Source organism: Thermobia domestica, unplaced genomic scaffold (genome assembly GCF_964235325.1).
Source record: "Thermobia domestica unplaced genomic scaffold, izTheDome1.hap1.1 HAP1_SCAFFOLD_175, whole genome shotgun sequence".
NCBI classification, from domain to species: Eukaryota; Metazoa; Arthropoda; class Insecta; order Zygentoma; family Lepismatidae; genus Thermobia; species Thermobia domestica.
In genome coordinates, this window is record NW_027655912.1 from 208691 (window position 1) to 230275 (window position 21585).

At 35.8% G+C, this 21585-nt stretch overlaps 2 protein-coding genes across 4 annotated transcripts in view; both read left to right on the forward strand.

The window, feature by feature from the left end:
- Positions 1-21585, forward strand: part of LOC145676502 (mitochondrial amidoxime reducing component 2-like) — a 143217-nt gene that overhangs the window by 737 nt on the left and 120895 nt on the right. The gene's annotated exons all lie outside the window — the stretch shown is intronic.
- waw (Translation factor waclaw) overlaps positions 10-21585 on the forward strand; it is a 49933-nt gene continuing 28357 nt past the window's right edge. The window contains exons 1-4 of one of the 3 annotated variants that reach the window (XM_081747312.1): positions 10-538; positions 7417-7595; positions 11552-11940; positions 14734-15006. In XM_081747312.1, the coding sequence (XP_081603438.1) occupies positions 381-538; positions 7417-7595; positions 11552-11940; positions 14734-15006 (999 nt within the window). In that variant the 5' untranslated portion in view covers positions 10-380. Of the gene's footprint in view, positions 539-899; positions 1405-7416; positions 7596-11551; positions 11941-14733; positions 15007-21585 lie in introns of those variants that run through there. The other 2 variants (XM_081747313.1, XM_081747314.1) reach the window with 2 other exon arrangements.

Below are 21585 nucleotides of genomic sequence, written 5' to 3' on the forward strand. Positions count from 1 at the left end.
TGTAGCTAGTTGAGGATCGTGGTGCGCTGCTATGTAGTGGTCTAGTGTGTTGGAGTAGATCGGTAGTTGAAGCGATAGACAAAAATATAACACTCAAATGTAGAAATAAACATGATTATACAACTACTATTTTTAGAATATTTGTGGATATTCTGTTGATAAATTCTTAATTTAACAGTGAAATTTGACTTAATGTAATCATGGAGTAGTCATGTTATTCTATATACCATAGTAGATATTGCGAAGAGAATGTTCTTTCCTCAAAGGAATAGTATTTCTTCAAAAATGATTTATCACAAATAAGAACCACAGTTTCTCTAGTAGTGAATGAGCCAGCTCTTTCACTCATCGCATGAAGTTAGTTCCGAAAATAACCTACCATGTTGAGAAATTTAAGAATGTATTTAAATGTAAATAAATCGAAAAGTTCACGTCTAGGTACAATTTTTGGGCAATACCTAGCCAAAAATTTCTTTAGGGCTGCAAGAAGTGAAAAGGCCAAAAGTACAAAACTTTGTCATTACTGCAGAGCGGTAAGGTAAGATACTATATTTAAAGTTTGATACGTGATATGCTATTAACGAAACATTACACGGTGACAATTGTGCGTTTAGTGTTCCATTCTCATATAGATTTGGCGTCAAATTTGGGGAATTATGTAAGCTACTATTCTCCTCCTATTAGCTTAATATAACATATTTCTAACTTAATATGTGACTCCTATCTGCAGAATCTAAGCCAATAATTTTTCGGAAATGGAATTTTTAAACTAGTTATTACATCATGCCTTGTACTCTAATTTCCTTGGGTACTATCCTTTTTGTTTGGGCACAGTTTTGTAAAATTTACGGAAGAGGTATGAATTCTGATTTCGAAAGAGGAACACATCAGAAATCGAATTATATATATGGATCTTCCCTATAATATACGTAAAATATGAGAATAAGACAAAGTCTGCACTTGTAAGCACATAGCACATAAGAACGTAGTGTTAAACATGGAAGCTATAATGTGCAGTGTTGTAAATCATAGTCCTTAAAGATGGAAGTATCCGAAAAGTGTCTTGACTTGTTTCAGTGAGCAGTTTAAAGTAACGTACTGGCAGTGTTGATAGTGTCCGAGGACAGTGTAGATATGGTGGAAGTGATGGATGTCGTGTTCAAATATTAAAGAACATTAAAACAGCAATTTGAATTACCTGACATGGAAAAGGATAAAACATTGGGATTTCAAGGAATTCCTCATATTTCTAGGTTAAAGGAAAAGAACGAAGTTTGATGTAACATGTCAGAAATGCGACGACCATGTAAAGAGAAATTAATCACTTGATGGCTTGGAGTATGTTCAGTACAAGGGGTCCAGAAGCACGTAAAAATCACAAAATTTACAGGAGAAATGAATGATGCAAGTACTTAGACGTAACATAACGTAACCAAATCTAACCTAACCTAAGCTAATATTAGTAGTAATAAGCGAAATTCTATAATTTTTTGGAAAATTATGCGGGACTCCTACACTAATATAACATAAACCAACCTACCCTAAACTAACCGAATGTGAACAGAAATTACCAAAATTGTAACATTTTTTAGAGAAAAGAGCTGGATTCCTTAGGCCGATGGCTTAACATGGTATGCGGCAAAGTAGCTAAGATGTGAAATAAAACAAAGAAATTTGTAGTAAACAGTTACAGAGAGAAGAAAAAAAAATGGTGAAAATTCCAGTGGAAGGTATTGTGATATGTAGTCTACGGTAGTTGTATTGTGATATATAGTTTACGCGCATACTCACCATCGTTGACGCTCCTGCTCCCAACGGGGACACCCCTGGCTACCTCAAGCTCTCCTGTTGTGTTCCTACCTGATTCAGTTAGTTAGAATTCGTTCTTTTTAATGTAGACAGCTAGCTCAAATTTGTTTGTGCTTTTAAGTTCGTTCGTGTTTCATACTCAGTCCTCCTAAAGTGAATGTGCACCCATTGATACAACTCTTCTTTTAAAAAACACTATCTAACTTTGTAAGAATACTGCTAAGAGAAGTTCATATTTCAAAAATATAAGTATGCCCCTATAAAATAGGATAATACGTTGTTTGGAGCTTGTATACCCGCTGTGCACAGATTTGTAGTATGTCATAAATATCGCACTTCTGTCCCTGTACCTACAAACGTAAGCCAATAAAACGTATTCTAATCTCAAAACAAACTGACATGTGCTGGTTCGTTATTACAAGTCAATAGGGCGGTACTGTAAGGCCGAAATAGATACATTGCTATAGCACGATGGTGAGTATACACATAAAGGAAGAAATGGGGGAAATATTCACCAACCTGCGCTAGGTAGTTACTACAAGCCAACTTTGCAGTACACATATGACTTTCATATTCTCTGCATACATAAATAAATTCATTAAACATTATATTCCTTTGTAAGTTAAGATATTGCTCCTGTAAGTTAAAACTGAACTCATATTCTTTACCTGTATGCCTTTTTTTTTTTTTCATAAATGACGAGGAAAAATCTATAACTTTGAATTTTCTAAGAACTGAACTGTGGTTGTGTTTGCTTCTGCTAGTTTTCTCTACTAGGGGACCTCATCTTGAGTTGACATGTTTTCGGTGCAAAGCAAAATGTTCGAACTTTTTGATCATGCACAGAAGGTAAAAGGTAGAATTGGGATTCTCATACCGGTACCAGATTTGACTTTCGCATACCTGAAATAAATATTCATAGTATCGCTGTAGAATAGTGTATGTTATAATTTTGTCAGCCGTTTATTATATTGTAGTAGCAGATATCAAAGAATATTAACCTGACTCGGGAATTAATACCTTCGCTTTAACATATTCTTTCATGTGTGGAATGACAAACTAACAAGTGATTCGAGACGCCTGTAAACAATAAGCCGGTCTTAAGTTGTAACTGTTGAAAGGCACGTTAAATTCTAATGAATCAAGTAAAACTAATCGTGTATTTAAGTTATCAAAAGTAGATTATTATCAATCAATATTGTTTTGTGATTTACGGAAGGACGCTTTCTTATAAAAATTAGTAGTTACCTTGTTACTGTCTTAATTTTGCATCAGTTGCTGAATTTTTGGTGATAAGGTTGCGTTGCCACCTTCTGAGAGTGACAGTTAGAGGTGAATTGAGAATTTGGTTACCTATAGATAAATAATTAGAAGAGATTTTGTAAACTTTACGGTTATTATCTTTAGTCAATATTATGCGTTATTCTTAAAAATTCCAGTAGTGGCCCCCGCGTAGTGTAGTCACTAACGCTCTTGCCTTCGGTACTCGGTCGAAAAGATGTAAATCTTCCACAGACCAGCTATCCTGAGTGAGTTTTTCCTGGATTTTCATTATTCAAACACAAATGTCGGAATAGTACCTTACATACAGTTCCCAGACAGCCTCCTTCCCCCTTCCGTGGATAATGTGCTCGTCGAGGGACGTCATTCCTCATACGTGATGGGCTTTTCCCCATAGATGGCGCTAATGCCAGAAATGTGTATAAATAACTAAGAATAAACCAGTCATAGATCGTACAAGCAAACATCGGACAGAAAGATGTTCATTTGTAATTCATATGATGGGACCCATATCTATTAACAGAAAATGAAAATTATGTATTCAGAACATCCATAAGATAGAAAATCTGAAAAGAGTTTTCAGGCAGTCGCCACCTCTTCTTCTGCAGATGTAAAGAAAACTTGTTAGATGCAAAGATGTGATGTACCGTATGAAATTCTTTCCATGTCGATCCTGTAGAATAAAAGTGACAAAAGTATTGAGTGATAGAACGTATAGAATACGTGCTTCGATATAACTAAAGTCTCAGTAACCAGAAGTTTATCCAAAATTAATGATATGAAAAATTTCTATACAAGTCTGAAAAATGAAAGAAGTGTCTGCAATATTTTAAGTAAGTAAGTGTGACTCCATTTTACACAAAACATCAATTCAGCGGGATCAGTTCTGATCTTTTAATCGGGTTTCACCCTTGAACTTAAAATAGATCATTCACATTTCAATAGATGCCCCAATGCAAACGTTAAATTTCTACATATCTTCAAGTCAGATATCAAAACGTCTCCGAATGACTAATAGTTTGTATAGCAAGCTGTGAGTTACTTTCCATGCAGTCCCCCATTTAAGGCTGCAATTGAGATATAGGATTGGAAAATTGTTGGATTTGTAAGAGCTCTGATTGGATTTCTAGCACGCTATGCTGGAGGCTCAGGAAATTTTTCAGTGAAGATTTGTTCCGTGTTGGCTTGAAAATAGTGATGTTGCTCAGCGAGCCACTGACATTTATCCGTATCTTCTGCTATATATTCAAGGTGTTAGGGAGGATATGCAAGTTACCAACTCTTCGATCGATCAGATCGTACCAAATATGTCGGCAGAATATAATATGCTTATTTCTAAAATTATATTTTGAAAATCACATGCTTTAGAACTTTTACCTTTCTTTATTGAATTTCAAACTAGCACTCCTCTCAGTCCATTTCTTTACAACACATTACCGGCTGTGATCTAAAAAAAAAAAAAAAAAAGTAATGCAAGGCGCTTTTATTTCTCGAGTTCTTGTGTACGAATTGATGTGGATTGTGAAGAAAATAATCTTCCTGTGAAAAACATTGACTTATTTTATTTATTTATTTATTTGTTATTATTATTATTATTATTATTATTATTATTATTATTATTATTATTATTATTATTATTATTATTTTATTTTTACGTACTGCCTTTTAAGAAATGTCCACCAATGACGGATTTGGATATTTTGGTTTTTCTCCGAATTTGCGGAAAGTATCTATAGGAATTTCTTCTTGAACTTTTTGAGGTTACCTTTAAATTATAAATTGGCTAGAGGTCTTTCGTGTGTGGATCTTAATGTTTGTGCAGGATCTGATGTTGGAGTGAATTACATGAACTCTCTTTCTGCTGAACCAGTTAAAAATAATTGGTTAGATGGCATTAGGGCAGAGAGAGTTAGCTATGTTCAAAGAGTTTTATTCGAATCAAAATTATAAAAAATTATGAATCAGTACTTTAGAACTGGTCAGTGTTTCAGTACAATGAATTATGAGATGTTAAAGTTGTGTTGATTTTTTCTTATGAAAATTCAAATTTAGAAAGAGCATTTTGAATCAATGCGCAATGTGTGGCAGATAAACTTTAGTATGTTAGCACACAGACTTGAGTACGATTCAGTAGTGTCGTGTGGTGGCCTTGAGAACCTATCCACGATTCAATATCCACGAAATGATCATATTGGTTGTACAGAAGCCACAAATCAACGACGAGAGAGAGAAAGAAAGGAACAAAAAGAAGCTGAGGACAGGAAAATATAGATCATTCTGAATGAGCTTGAAGTTAAGAAGGGTAAAATAATGGGAGATGTGCGCAATATTAATGAGGAAATTGAGCATTTAAAAAAGTAAAATGAATTACATAATACTATTAGTTTTTTCCCTAAAGAAATGTTGGTACACCGCATCCAGTTTTGTATACATATACCAATTCATTTTCGATGAATCTCTAACTTTGACTTTTTCTTTTCATATATGACTAAAGTTATGTATGAAAGTTTCAGGGAAGATATTTAATTTATTGCTTTGTGCAAGAATTTTTATTAGATAAGTACGTTGTATCCTTTTTTTCATTATTCGTTGTTCTAATTGATTAGACAAAAAAATTATTACTTATGTATTGAAGTTGTCATGTTTTCTTAGGAAATTCTGTGGGGCCAATTACGTATCAGGAAAAATTTCAAAATAATGTCCTGGAAAACGGAAAAAAGTGGAGAGTTCTTTTCCGTAACATTTCTAGCCACCCTGTACTTGGTGCACGAAACGCATAGCTTGTAAAGAAGAAAGTGTGAGAAAAGATAGTGATCATCTAGTTCTCAAGCGTAGCATATATGTCATTTGCCTTTAAACCTCAGAATGTTTTATTGTCTTCGTACAGATTTTGATCATCCCCGAAACGTTTTAAATATTAGATTAGGGCAGTGAGAATATCAAATAGAAATATAGACATCAGAATAAAGCAGGGCTCATAGCGAGTCACTTTTTTAACTAAAAGTTACTTTTTTCAAGTTGGTCACTAAAAGTTACTTTTTTTTTTTTTTTTTTCAAATTTGTCCCTAAAAGTTACTTTTTTTGGGAGATAAAGTGACTGTCGTGTGATTTATGTTTTGCATTGGCAGTTTTCTAAGAAAAATATTATAAAAATAGATGGAAAAAGGCAGAAACTTGTTACACATTACTCCTCTGAAAACTTCAGTACTTGCTGCACGTGTGAAATAGTCAGCTTTATTCTCACTTCAGCTTTTATTCTTTCTAAAGCACAGTAGATGGTTGGTGGATGCTTAAGCTCTCAAGGTGGAGTTGAGAACCCTTCTGTGTCTATTCTTTCTTCTATCATAATAGTCTTTAGTTTTCTCTCGTAATAGTTAACGCTCCGCTCAACGTTGTGTGTGTGTGTGTTTGTGTAGTTCATCATGTTCATCGTGTGTTATGCTTCTTCTATGTTCTTCTTAAGAGTAAGTGATGAATGCTCTCAATGCTAAGTTGAATATATGTCTGGGATGAAGAAATTTGGAAATAGGCCAGAACTGGTTCCACTTACTCAGAAGCTTCTTACATCTGCTAAGTCTGCTTACCGTAACTACAAAGCATACTTAGAAAACCTAAGAAAGGAGGAAGCTCAAAAAGAAGAAGTAAAGATGGAAGAAAACAACAAAGAGAGAGGTGATGGAGAAGTTGACAAAGGAAAAAAGGGCATGATGAGATTTTGGTCACTTTTTCGTGTGCTTTTGGTCACTTTTCAACTAAGAGACCAGACCGCTATGAGCTATGATAAAGAAACACATTAGGAACCCCAAGGATGAGGAATAAACTGCTTCCAGGTTATCGAAGTGTTTAATGATTCAAAACACAATTGAGAAAGTAAACATCCTACACGAATTTCATCATTCTTTGAAAGAGAAGTCTGTGAATCGTATTTTATCAGAATTAACGAACCAAAAATAATATTTGATAAAGACCATTTTGACAAACAATGGGATCACAACTAAATTTATAAGCAATATGTAAATAAAACAAGGTATAATATTGTATGGTGATAGTCAATGTTCATTCAGTTTAACATGAAAGTAAAATTTTCCTGCATTGATTACATGGCAATGATGTATTGCTTCTGAATGCACTTCACTCCTTTTCTCAAAATTGTATAAAATGAAATAAAACTCTTTTGCTTGAAAGGGAATAGCATTTAAAAAGAAACAATTTTGATTATTGAATATAAGCTCTTGGAGTTGAAAATATATGTCTGACTATTTATATTGAGTTTTTTAAATAGAGTGTGACTTCTTAAAAAGACTCGATCTATGATGATTTTTATAGATGTACTCGTGGATCGTTTGTGCAAATATCAAGCAGGTGGTCTTCAACATCCTCAACGCATGGTGAGAAAGCAAGCAAGAAAGATGAATTTCCTATTGATAAAATACGAAATTTTAGCATCATTGCTCATGTTGATCATGGGAAAAGTACGTTGGCTGATCGACTGTTAGAAATGACAGGTAAGATAATATCGTTCCTCTCTGTTTTACTTATATTCACTTTCTTTTGAGAGTATGTTTTGAATCATCTTTAGTGTTTAATTAAAAATAAATTAGTGAAGATAGTTAACTTTAGAATCGACTTTTGATATCACTAATCCTGGACTAGATCATCTGAGTCCACTGCTGCCTTTTCCGAGCCGCAATCCTAATGCTGTAAGTAAGTTATGGGAATTTCATAGGACTAGTAATAGGAGGACATTGTTACCAACCTAATTAAATAAAAGATATGGAACTACACTTCGCTTCACTCTGCGGTGTTGAATGTCGTGATATGTCTTAGCAACTCCTTAACAGTGATGCAGTCCTTAACAATATTAAACCTCAGAATATTTATTGATTGCGTTTAACGTTTTCAACACTGAGCCTATTTTGCAGTTCGTCATTCATGCATTACTGTTGTAGAAGTTATATATATATATATTAAGTGATATAATTATGCACGTTTTATATTTATTACATTGCATATTTTATGTAATGTAGGTTAAGAACACTACATCTTGTTTAGAGTAGTTAATGGTATATCAAATCAAGAATTTATAATTTATGTATGTTGTGTATCTATTTATGTCTCAATATTTTCATGTATATAATGTAATTTTATTTTTAATTAAAATTTTTGAATAATGTTCTAGTGTTAAACAAATTGACATAGAGCTTTTTTTTTTTTTTTATTTTATTTTATTTATTTTTTTTTTTTTATGGGACCGTGCGAGAGTCTAGAAATAGCAAATGGCTATTGTTTTCGTACTGAGACAAGTTTGTTTGGACAGAGTATTCCACTTATTTTATTTATTTAGCTTTAAATAAAGTCATTATTCTCATGAGCTGGATGCTCTGTATATTACAGGTTTGGGAAGACCTGTTAGATCAGACTAGGGCAGCCCGGCAATTCAGTAAAACTGTTTTTGGTCTTAGGGATTGGAGGGTTTGAGTGTTGGGATGAACATGGTTAGTTTTGTGACAGGTTCTTGAGAGGATAACAGTCTGTCACAGGACAGAGATCAGGCGATCTCTGGAAATTAAGCTAGGGTATCCTTGTATAGAAGATTTGTACAAGATTATGTTTATTTACAACTCAACAAGGTTCACCTCAAACTTATTCTATGAACTATTCTGCAGGATTTATATGTGAAGTAGTGATGAATGAGTGCTCTCCTACTTTATTTCTTGAAATATTTTCCGGATCAGACTTAAGTTGTTTGGTGCTTACTCTGTTTGTAAAGTACGTTAAATGAATCCTGTGTTTCCATTTCGATTCTCTAAGAGTTTCCAGTTGGGAAAGAAAGCAGTTCTGATCTATTGTAAAGTTGACAACCTGCCACAACCTTTTTACGGCACGAGTAATTGTATTTTTTTTTAAACATTACCTTATACTTTTTTTTTTAATCAGCTTCGAGAGGAAAGCTAGACACCTTGAGTGTATATATATCTTGCTCTTTTAAGTGATAAAAAAGTGTTTAGCTTTTATGCTGAAATGTTACAGAGATATTAATCAGAATCCTTTCTACTGTGAAATCTCCAAGTGGGGGGGGGGGGGTGTCTGAAACTTAGGCTTTAGGCCAGACAGAGCCTGAGGCGATACACAGTCTTTAGAAACTATGGCGATCGTTTACAGTGTTAAGAGAGAGACTAAAAATATGTGAACCACAAGCCTAACAAAAATTAAGGTCTTTGCCATTCTAACCTAAGAAATATAGGTTGCTTTTTAGGCAGATTTAACAACTCTATATAAGACTGCTGTTCCTGGAGAGAAAGGAATATTGACAAAGTTTCAATATTAAAGAGACTGTTTTTTGGTCTCCTTGTGGTACAGATTCCTCTCAGGCAGAGAGAGTTTTTAAAAGATTCTTTCCTGTATAAGTTTTTTCCAGTTGAGATCATCATTAGTACAATAAACTATTTTAATTATTATTTCCTAAATTTGATAGTTGCATTTGATTATATGCTGTGAACCATCTTTTTGCCTAGACAGACTGAGCATAACATGAATCCGAAAAATGTTTCTTAAGTTAAGGCTGTATTGTCTTAAAAGAATGGCAATTAAAATGAATTGCAAATTGATTAACTTTTCAGGCATACGTTATCATTATAACTGCTTATCGTCGTATGGAACTCATTGTAATACATCAAACCACTCAGCTAGGAATATTCCTCATCAATCTTTTTTCCAGTATTTTGAGTAAAAAAGTCGGTCACGTATCCTCAGGGCAACATAATGGCTTTAAATCCTTTTATACAACACATTGTTTTGTGTGTCTCAACAGTGGCATTTATGAATATTACGTAGAAGAGTATTCGCCTATGAGGATTGATAAAATCTACACAATATTCATAATTACCAATGTTGAGATACTTTTATTTTTTAAAAAAAAGAAAAGTGAAGATCGTGTTTAAAAATAGACTTGAAGTGTGTCCCTGAGGATGAGTGACCGAACGTTTCACTCGAAATATTGAAGAAAAGATGATGAGGAACATTACTAGGTGAGTGATTTGAGGTATAAGTTGGTAGTATAAATAATTGGTTACTTTTTCAAGTATAATGAAACTAAATGCATAATTGGATAACTAACCCGCAGTAATAAGTATAAGTTAATCGATTGCAACCACAGACTGTAGTCAGTATAGTTTCAAAATCATAGTCAAATGTGAATTTCTTGAATTCGTTCTTTTAATTCATTATGCTCAAGAGTAGGAGAGAAGAAGACGCTCTTATCAGCATCCTTCGTAGAAAGACCAACTAGATTGGACACATCTTGTGAAGAAATGTGCTTCTTCATACCGCTATAGAGGGTAAGATGGAAGGAAAGCGAGGAGTAGGAAGAACACAACATATCGACGATTTGAAAAGTAGAAGAAAATATTGGGAGTTAAAGGAGGAAGCTGAAGATGAAGAAACGTGGAAGAAACATTTCCAGATCCTAACTTAAGGGGGGCAAGGGAATCTCCTGTTAATCCCAGGACCTGTCAACGGGCGGAATATAATAATAATAATAATTGCAATTAAGCTTGTTTCCGACCGATGTGTGCTGGTTTAGACAGACCCTCAGAGCGTTCTTATGAGTTTGCAGAATGTCGTCTGGTAAGCAAGATCTCGTTTAAGACATGGTTGTGAGATGCCATCAGCTTCAGCAACAGGGCTGCTGTTGTCTGCTGGTTGCCAGGATATGTCGCCATTCGAGGAAACGAAGATACTGACTCAGTTTCGAAGCATGTCGCCTTGGTTGGGGTTGCGTTGGGGCATTGTCTTGCTCTCTCGGACCGTTGTAGCTATTTTAAGAGTCTGATGTGCTCGCATTGGCAAGCAAATTAGAATCAAACCATGAAAATAATCACCACCCTATGAAATCTATTTTGAGTAATTGGCAGACATCGTAGCGTGGTAGTCGCTGAGATGGCGTGTTTACGTATCGGATAGCCTTGTCTATCCAATTTGCATTTATTACGCGCTGTTGTTGGCCGTCCCTATTGTGAAAACTATGTCGTCCGACTGAGTGTATGGCACATTCTTGTAGAATTTCCTGCATACTCCGATCTCAGAGAACGTATAGGAATGCCTAGTACTCTTACCCGTGCATTGAGGGATGACCTAATTTCATTTGCACAGGTTCTTGTCTTTATTCGTGCTGCCGACCTCATCAACGTTCTCTGAGTCTTCTTTATCTCTTGTGTCTTTTCTTTTTCGCTGCTAATTGTTTTATATTTTCCCCTATTTTGCTTTACTGTTTATTCTATTTATTGTTGTTAATTTTATTTCGTGTATGACTTTTGTTTCTTGTTTTATTCTTTATCATTTTGTTCTTGATGTTGAACGTCTTTTATCATCAGTAGTCGTTATTGCGGCGGGAACAAATGGCACAACTGTTCAAATCCGCACTCTCTCCCAATCAATAATGGATTATGTTCTTTTTCTTCAGGTGCCATCGCCAAGAACTCTGGGCAGCAAGTTCTGGATCGTCTCCCGGTTGAACGAGAAAGAGGTATTACTGTGAAAGCTCAAACGGCATCTTTAATCTACGAAGTGGGTGGTGAGAAATATTTGTTGAACTTAATCGATACTCCTGGTCATGTGGATTTCTCATATGAAGTAGCTCGTTCGTTGTCAGCGTGTGAGGGCGTTATTCTTTTAGTTGATGCCAATGAAGGCGTCCAAGCACAGACTGTGGCCAATTTCTATCTAGCTTTTACGAACAATCTTGTGATAATTCCAGTTTTAAACAAAATAGACTTGAAAAATGCAAATCCTGACAAGGTAGCAGAGCAAATAAAATCTTTATTTGATATGGATGTGAATGATATCTTAAAGGTAGGTTGAATCTTCACAAAAGGCCCTTAGAGATAAGTAATTAGTATATGGTGAATAGGATCAGAATTGATCTAAAATTCAGTGATAAGCGACCTGTAATTTTTTTTTTTTTTTTTTTTAATATGCACCTTAAACTTGTGAAAAGATTATATATAATATGTTTCCTTCCATAATCATTGATGATATTTTCTCAAAAATTACGAAATTTTTTCTCATAAACAATTGTGTTCAAAACCTTTTCTTAAATAAAAATCAATTTTAGGAAAAAAATAGACTTTTGCAATTCATTGTACCTGAAATGTCGAGTTAATTCAAATTATTTTAGAGAAATAATTTCATAATTTATATGGTACTGTTGCTCACTTCTGATGCGAGGGGGTCCATGGTTCGAGGCTATGTGAGGTTGTGGCAAATAACATCGTGTCAGTAGGTTTTATCTCGGTTCTCGTTTTTCTTCCCACGTCATCAGTCTACCAGTTATTTCACAATCCTTCACTTTCATTGATCATCCGTCATCTTTAGTCTATAGGATATAACTGTATAGCGAAGTAATATCGTTGTATGCCCTATAATCTGCGTGTATGTGTATTGACCTGCCACGTGGTATTATTTTGAGGTAGTGAGACCTCTTTTACATACTCTTGTCAACTCAATTTACGTCATAAAATGTCCGGGAATCCCTAACGTCCTTTGTGGAATCCCTTGCGCCGCCATTGCACAAGTCTGAAAACTGCAAACTTGGATAGAGCAGGTTAGGATCCTTTAATATATCATGCCGCATCACGTCTATGCTCAGTAGTTCGTGCAATATTTAACTCTAAAGTTTGTTTTCCCACGCTTTTGGCAGCTTATAACACGTAAACGTCGCAATTTTCGCCCTATGTTTATTGTTTTGCTCTCAGGAGTCACCCCTCTGCTTTTGCACAACGAATTTAGCGCCATACTGTTGTATATATATATATATATATATATATATATATATATATATATATATAATAGCAAATTACTCGCTTGTTATTGTAGACGACAATATTTTACGTTCTTCCTTCTGTACTTTTTATATATAATTTTTCTGAACTCGAAGTATCACAAAAAATTCGAACGTCTCGTAAGGCCACCTTAAGGAAAGACCTTCACCCTTTTTCTTCCATTTTAGATCAAACATCTAAAAGCGCAAACATGTGTTTAATTATTTTAGATTAAAAGTACAAAGTCCAAAACACCAAATTTCATGTGTCTTAATTTCGAGGGATTTCGATATATATATATATATATAAAATTATAATAATTGCAACCCCTATTCCTCTTTCTTCCTTTCGATACTTGTATAATTAAACACGGATTGATTTAAAATGTAAAATTTTGTATTTTTACTCATTTGGTGGGAATAAGTTCCTTTACCGCGCACGAAAAGAAAAAGAATGTGACGTAGCAGTTCAAAAAAGGTCGAGAAAAAAGTTTACATGATAGAGCTAATAAACGGTGAGTAAAATATTACACACTTCGAACTTCACGACACACTCAAAGAAAGCAAAAATTATTTTGATTGTATTACAGATTTATTTACTATATACATAAATATTGACAAAAATAAGTGAAAGATTTAGAAAACGATTTAAAGCTTCAAAATGACAAAAGTAACATAATAGTGACCTTGAAATTATATATCCTGAAGGTAACGAATGTAAGTGTGTGAATAGTCGTATGAAATCCTCTAATTTTTTTCTCCTTTGACATTTGTAACCAATAATTTTGATAGATTTTCTCTTTAATTCCTTCGACAGAACATTTAGAAGGGTTTTAAGAAATTTAAAGTATTGTAGAAGGTAGAAAGTAATCAATGGAAGGCTCTTCGCTGTCGAAAACAAAAGATAGAGCTAATTAGCTCTATGTAGCTTAATGTAGCGTAATTAGCTAACTTTTGAAGCCACATGAGGAAAACAGCTTACAGCTTAAATGAGTTCGTAATTGAGAATAAATTCTTTGTGTACTAAAACTTGTTACATGACAGAAAAGTTGACATGTACACCCTGTCCTTACAAATTTTAGTTTTTTTTTCTTTCTTATTACGAGATGAAGAAAGTAGTCCGAATACGGAAACTCGTAGTTAAGATATTAGTTAAACTAAACTACAGGAATTCCCAAATAAATGAGTTAGAAATCAAGCCTGATTCAGCTGCACACTAATTAGAAATAATTATTCTTGTATGCTTTCTTGAACAACATTTTACATACCAATTATTAATATAACCTACCTTAAAAGCTGTATTTCAAATACTTGAGAAAGCAACAAATCTAGTTTTGTGCTCTGTGTAATAAACTACTTGAAAACTTAGAACTTCACCCTTATGTATGTAAGTGTAAAACATAGGGGAAAACACCTTGAGAAATAGGGGAAAACAACTATTTTTTCTTACACTGTACGCTGTAATTGACAATCGTGTTCAGTCGGAGAGAGATCGAGGGAAGGCGTCGGCCAATGAAGCAGAGGAACATTATATCTAGCCAGAAAGTGTAGGCTTATAAGAGGGCGCAATATCCTGCTGGAATGTAATATCTCTAGAAGAGCTAGTTCAATCAATTTCAAAGGCTAAAAAATGCGATTATGCTGGAAATCGAACTACTCTATTGTATTCAATTACAAATAATGGATGCTGGTTTGCTTGCTTTAATGAACCCATTGTAAACATATTGTACAGTGATTCTTTGTATTGTTTCTTTATTCATTTATTTTGTATGTGTATTGTAGTAATTTTAATTTTGCTTTGAAATGGTATGTATTTTCACTTGCAGATCTCAGCGAAACTGGGAACTGGGGTATCTGAAGTTCTAAATGCTGTTATTGAAAGGATTCCTTGCCCATCGGGTAATCGTGAAGCTCCATTTCGAGCTCTGCTGTTTGATTCATGGTATGATCGTTATCGAGGAGCTTTGGTCCTAGTTTGTGTAAAGGATGGTGTCGTTAATGTAGGGGACGAAGTGGTGTCTGCTCATACTGGAAATAGTTACCAAATCCGTGCACTGGGACTTCTGCGGCCACATGAAGAACCAGCAACAATGTTGTTAGTAAGCTGAAGTTTACATTATTTGTATTTATATATGTACACAATGGTAAATACTGTTATCCAGTTAGGAATTATAAATGTCTGTAATCTGTATTATATAAAGTAAAACCTGTCTTGAACGGACCCTTTATTAAACGGAAACTTGGGGTAAACGGAAATATTTCACGGTCCCATGTGAATTTGCTGGCGAAAATCGTGTTAAATTCCCTTCGTTAAACGGAAACTAGTACGCGGACCACGGAAATCAAAATAAGCCTCATAACGGAAAATTTCAAGTTTCGGAGTGCAGCATTTAGAAAGTTTTGGACATCCTATGAGAGGTTATATATGTATATTATCAGAACAGATAGTAATGTGCAAATTGAAGCAGACACGACGGATATACATGCTTTAATTGAGAATTATACGGAAAGTTTGAAAAGAGAAGCGATGGTGGAGGAAAAAGAGAAATAAGATATTGAGTTGGAAAAAGAGTGTAGGCTGAAGACATATGAATATTCTGTGAAAAGTTTAAAGGAACTGCAACATTTGCCTTTCTTCGAAACTACAGTGATAAGCTTAGTGTGGTTTCTCAGGCTTAAGTCTCTGTGGAAAGTTGAGCAAACAAGCAGCTATGTGTACAGAAAACCCTCCTTGATTATTGAAAAAATTATTGTTTACACTTGTACAGTACTTTTTCTGTCCATTGTAAGTTTTGCGTGTATTAATGCGTAGTAGAATTAAATACTGTAAATTGACTAAGGTATGTACACTGTACAGTATCTTATTTTATGTTAGTATGTCCATTTATACATGCACTTTTTTTTTTTTTCATAGTTCTATCTTCATTAACCCTTTCCGGATTCCGGCTTTTTGGGCTATTTTTTTAGACTTTCAGTCAAGCAGCTACTGCATCGTCACTATTTATCCTAGGATCATGGTTCATACCTCATTCTCTTCAGAATAGAGCTGGCTTTCAAATGGTGCCACTTGCATGCTCATACCATATACCAGAAGCGGGAAAAATGATGTCAAAGGGAAAATTTCGGAGGGAAATTTTTTTCTCGCAATTTGCCTCCCCTTCCCGGAACGGTTGAGTTGAGTTGAGTTGAGTTTAACGTCCCGTTCAGCAGCGAGGCTATATGAGACGTGGACCTACTGATTAACGTGGAATCCGAACCACATGAGCCCCCGCCGGGAATCGAACCCGGGTCTCCCACGCCAAAGGCGCGTACGCTAACCGCTTAGCCACGGATGAGCTCCCTCTGGAACGGCCCTGTGTGAACGTAGCCATCTTTAAAAAAAATCTGATAAATAGTACTTGGTATACTGAATGTGTGTGCCAAATTTCAAGTTTCTATCTTGAATACTAAGGGCGGGAGAATTTTTATCAAGAATTCCCACAATGCCCCAAATTACCACAAAACACTATGATCTCAGGGAAAAAATTTCCTGAGACATCCCTAATTACCCTAGGGTCATGTTTCGCCCATCATTCTCTTCAGGCGGTACCATTCACATGTCTCCATCATGTATCTAAGGCGGGAAATTCCCGAAAAAAGGGATTTTTTGGTCTAAATTTCCCTTTTTTCAACTTTTAGCCCCTCTGGACCCCCTGTTCTAACGCAGAAATCTAAAAAAAATCTGTTAAATACTACTCGGTGGACTGAATGTTTGTGCACAATTTCAGTCTTTTAGGTGCAAAAATAAGCCCTCCATAAAATAAATATACCGACAATGCCCTATATTACCCTAGGATAATGATTCGACCGTTATTCTCTTCAGAATGGAACTGCCTTTCAGATGGTATGACTCACGTGTCCCCATCATGTATGTGAGGCGGGAAAATCTTGAAAAACGGGATTTTTTGGGTAAAAATATATCTTTTTTTCAACCCTTTGCCCCTCTCGTCCCCCCCCCCCTGTTTTAACTCACAAATCTAAAAAAATCTGGTAAATACTACTCGGTGGACTGAATGTTTGTGCAAAATTTCAATCTTCTACGTGCAAAAATAAGCCCGCCAAAAAATATTGAACATAGGCTTAATAAATAAAAATATAAATTTTAGACTTATGACGTCATCACCTCCTATGTCTGGACGCAGGAAGGTCTGAAACCATACGTAATGTCTTCTACAATGCCTCTAGACTTAAAGACGAAAAAGCTTAAATAGAAGAGAAATAACGCAATGTACCATGAAAAACGTGTATGGTACAAAATTGTACCATAGAATCCCCAAAGGGTTAACCGGAAATCTATCTTTAATAGAAATTTTTGCGAGTCTCGTTCGATTCCGCTAAAGACAGGTTTTACTGTATCAGGTTATCTAAAAAGTTTGAGCGTGTTGTGCACGAAATTATGTTAGTGTCCCAAATCTCACGGGGGTACAGCGGGCCAAGCCTATTGTCATAATAGCAGACAATTGAAGCTAGTAAATGTGCAAACCGTGTCGGAATTTTTATAAGTAGACGTAAAGTATTGCGCTGTGAAAATGTGTGAACTTTCTTCAAAATTGCGCTATATTTTACAATTTTACATAGATAAAGGTGCAAGCCCTTGAAGAAATTTGTTATGTTTATGGGCAAGGTACATTGTCAAAAGCAAAATGTAAACGATGAATCAGTTGCTTTTGTTTGGAAATTTCGGTGTCCAAGATGATCCTCGCAGTGGACAACCAATCATTTTCTGGCAAAAGTCGAGCAAGAAGTAGTCGGCGTGTAAGCAGTTATGACATCGTCAATGACCTAAATACCCATCACCAAGCAGTGTTAAACCATTTGGAAAAGGCTGACTACGAAAAGAAGCTCGACGTGTGGGTGCCACATGATCTGACTCGAAACATTTACTCCATTGAAGTAATTTTTGAGAATCTACTGAAACGTAACAAATTCGAGCCTTTTCTGAAGCGGTTGCTCACTAGTGATGAAAAGTGGATAACCTACAACAATGTGCGAAGAGATCGTGGTCGGAACAAGCAGAAGCTCTAGTCTGTGGCAAAGCCTACACTAACATCCAAAGAGGTGATTCTTAGCGTTTGGTGGGATTAGAAAGGTATCGTGCATGACGAGCAGCTGCCGCCGCGCTGAACGATAGACTCGAACCTGTACAGTCGACATTTAGCACGATTGTTCCTGATAATAATAATAATAATAATAATAATAATAATAATAATAATAATAATAGCAGCCCGAACTGGTCACCAGTAAAGGCGTCATAGTATATCACACTGACAATACCAGACCATATACATCTTTAATGACTTGTTAGAAATTGACAGAACTTGACTGAGAAGTTTTAATGCATCCAGTTTGTATCCCGAATCTGGCACCGTCAAACTACAATTGTTTTGGCTTCTGGCTTCTGCAGAATTCCCTGAATGGTGTTAAGTTAGTGAAAATCACGTTTCATAATTTTTTGACCAGAGACCACTAAAGTTCTATGGCGACAGGATTATGTTGTTAGAAAAATGGCAGAAGGTCTTCAAACAAAACGGTACATATGTGGTATCGTAATATTATTTTTGGATCACAATAAATGTATTCTCAATTTTGACCACCAAAAGCTCAATTACTTCTTAGGCAACCTGATAATGTTAACGTGTGATGTGTGTTTGTATGACGTATGTGTAGTAGCTTTGTTTAACTGAAGCTTCTTAACAAGCTCGTTCTATGGCCAATGGAACCCGAAGGTTTAATGCCGCATTCAGAAAAGCTCTCTACTGACTTCTGTTCCGTAGCCAACTAGGTCTAGTTTCTACTTTTTATTCTTATTTCTGAGAGACTTATCTTAATATTGTCCTCCCATCTGCTCCTAGATCTTCTTAATGGTCGTTTCCCAATTAGATTTCCAGTTAAAATTTTGAAAGCATTCCTACTTTCTTTCCCCACCTGAACCTGCCTGGTTTAAAGACCCTACAATATTAGTTAAACGGTATAAATTGTGTAGTTCCTTGTTATGAAGTTTCCTCCATTCTCATTCCTGTTGGATCCGAATATTTACCTTAGGATTTTATTTTCAAATAGTTTGAGTTTAGTTTCTTTCCGTAAAGTAAGGAACCATGCACAACAAGCATAATTTTGTATATTTTAAGCTTCAAATTCGATAAAATTCGCAAAGACAAAAAAGAAAGGTTTTTAATAGTAAGTAGACCATTCTCACACCTTAAAACATCCAAAAGACTTAAAAACTGCAAACGGTTTCGAGGTAGTTCTCACCTCTATTTCAATGCACCTAAAGAAAACTTCTTGCTGTATAAAATACATAATGCATGATATTCTTTGGCTGCCCATTTCCTGTAAATAAAAGTTTGTAATTCGATAGAATATCTTTTTCTGTTCTTAAATAGTTCTACCCGAGCTTTGGCCCGCTGTTCCGTACAGGTTAAAACAATGCTCAATTAAAAGCTGTAATTGTTAACCACCCGATTGCACGGAACGATACCGCTAAATGAAATTAAAAGCACACACTTACTTTTTAAAACAAAAGCTTACCTTCAACGTGAAGTAGAATGGTTGATGAACAAATATTTTAAATCACAGAATTGCTATGTACAGGGATTGGACAAAAAAATCTAAAAACACTTCATACAGGACACGTAAGTTTGGCCCTCCACTGTACAACACGTGTTGCGGTTGCCGATCGTTTTTTGTTTTCATTGTGTCATGTGAACCTTCCTCTTCCGTCAGCAGTAACCAGTTCACCTGTGAGTGTCGTGGTGTGAAAGTGGTGTTGTAAAATGGGCGACCTCATAGACTTCCAAAGAGGCACGATCGTTGGTGCCCGTCTGGTTGGAGCTTCAGTGGCAACAGTGGCGAACATTGTGGGGGTATCGAAAGGCACTGTGTCCAATGTCACGAGGGCATACACAATTCATGGGCAAATGACGTCTGCAAAGCACAACAGTGGTCGAAAGACAATCCTGTCAGATAGGGACCGGAGGACATTAAAACGGATTGTAGGAGCTAAAAAGAAGACCACTGCAATGAAAATTACGTCTGAACTCAATTCCGGCCTACATAACCCGGTTTCATCGAAAACAGTGCGACGGGAACTTCATAAAATGAAAATTCATGGCAGGGCCGCTATCGCCAAACCCTGGTCACAACAGTAAATGCGAAGAGGCTTATCCAGTGGTGCAAGGACCACAAGGCGTGGACTCATGAGCAGTGGAAAACACGTAATGTGGTCCGATGAATTGACCTTCACCTTGTTTCCAATAACAGGTCGTGTTCCGTATGGAGAACACCGTCGCAAGCCTATGATACAGAATGTCTGCTCCCAACTGTAAAGCATGGGGATGGTTCTGTTACAGTATGGGCAGTGATATCGTGGTTTTCTGCAGGTCCCATCATAGCCCTGCATGGAATGATGAATGCTAAGGTGTATGAGGCCATTTTGGGGGACCAGGTTCTATCCATGGCCCAAATAGTGTTCTCTGATGGTGATGGCATCTAACAAGATGATTTGACACCCTGTTACGTTGCAAAAACGGTGAAATCATGGTTTGATGAGCATGACCAGTATCACACCTCCCCTGGGTCCCACAATCACCAGATATGAACATCATTGAGCCATTGTGGTCTGAGTTAGAAAGGCGTGTTCGGTCTCATTACCCTGCACCAGCATCCCTTAAGGAACTGGAGCATGTTTTGGAGGAACAATGGTACAAAATTCCACACACCACGATTCAGGAGCTGTATACGTCCATTCCACGTCGGATCCAAGCTGTTTTGGACGCAAAAGGAGACCCCACACCATACTAGGTATGAATTTCACACTTTTGCAAACGTTTTAGATTTTTTTGTCCAACCCCTGTATATTAAAAGAATATAATCTTCAGCTATTCCTGATTAAACCTTACTTCTAAAAGTAACAAAAATCGTAATATTCTCTAATATTAAAATACACTAATAGAAAGCGAAAACTTAACACCCATAAATCATGGTTCCATGTGATTGAAAGTTTATATACTCGCTCTAGGATATACCTTATGTCTATTTCTCAATGATGCGCAGCGCTTTAAGATATATATATATATATATATATATATATATATATATATATATATATATATATTGCTAAGTTTAATAAATCTTCTGATTACATACTCATTGGTAATTTCTCTTCTAGAATAACTTTTCGATCAGATATTTAAAACTGCAACGCGACCGCTTATGTTGAGGTTATGAACCCTTGTCAGGTTATGATATAGGAACACGTCATTCCAGTTGCGGACTAAGCTCTGCAGTCAGTTGTGTCGAATTAGGTGTATGGTTCTTTCTGACAATATTCTTCAGTGTTCATTAATCCCACTCACCTTGTCTTGGATTTCTCTTTCTAGTGATAGCTTGCTAAGAGTTCTGAATAACGTTATTGCTATTGTTCTTGATACACCTAACATAATCACTGGGAATCCTGGAGACAGTTGCCGTTTACTCACTCTAAGTACGTACTCACAATTTACCCTCTTTGAAAATCAAAGGGCTCTCTCATTTTGCACCACCACTGCACACATGAATCCATACTACTCCGTATACTACTCACCAACCATCACAGCATTAATACGAAACAGTCACTGTACACGAACTCACAAAGATTACTT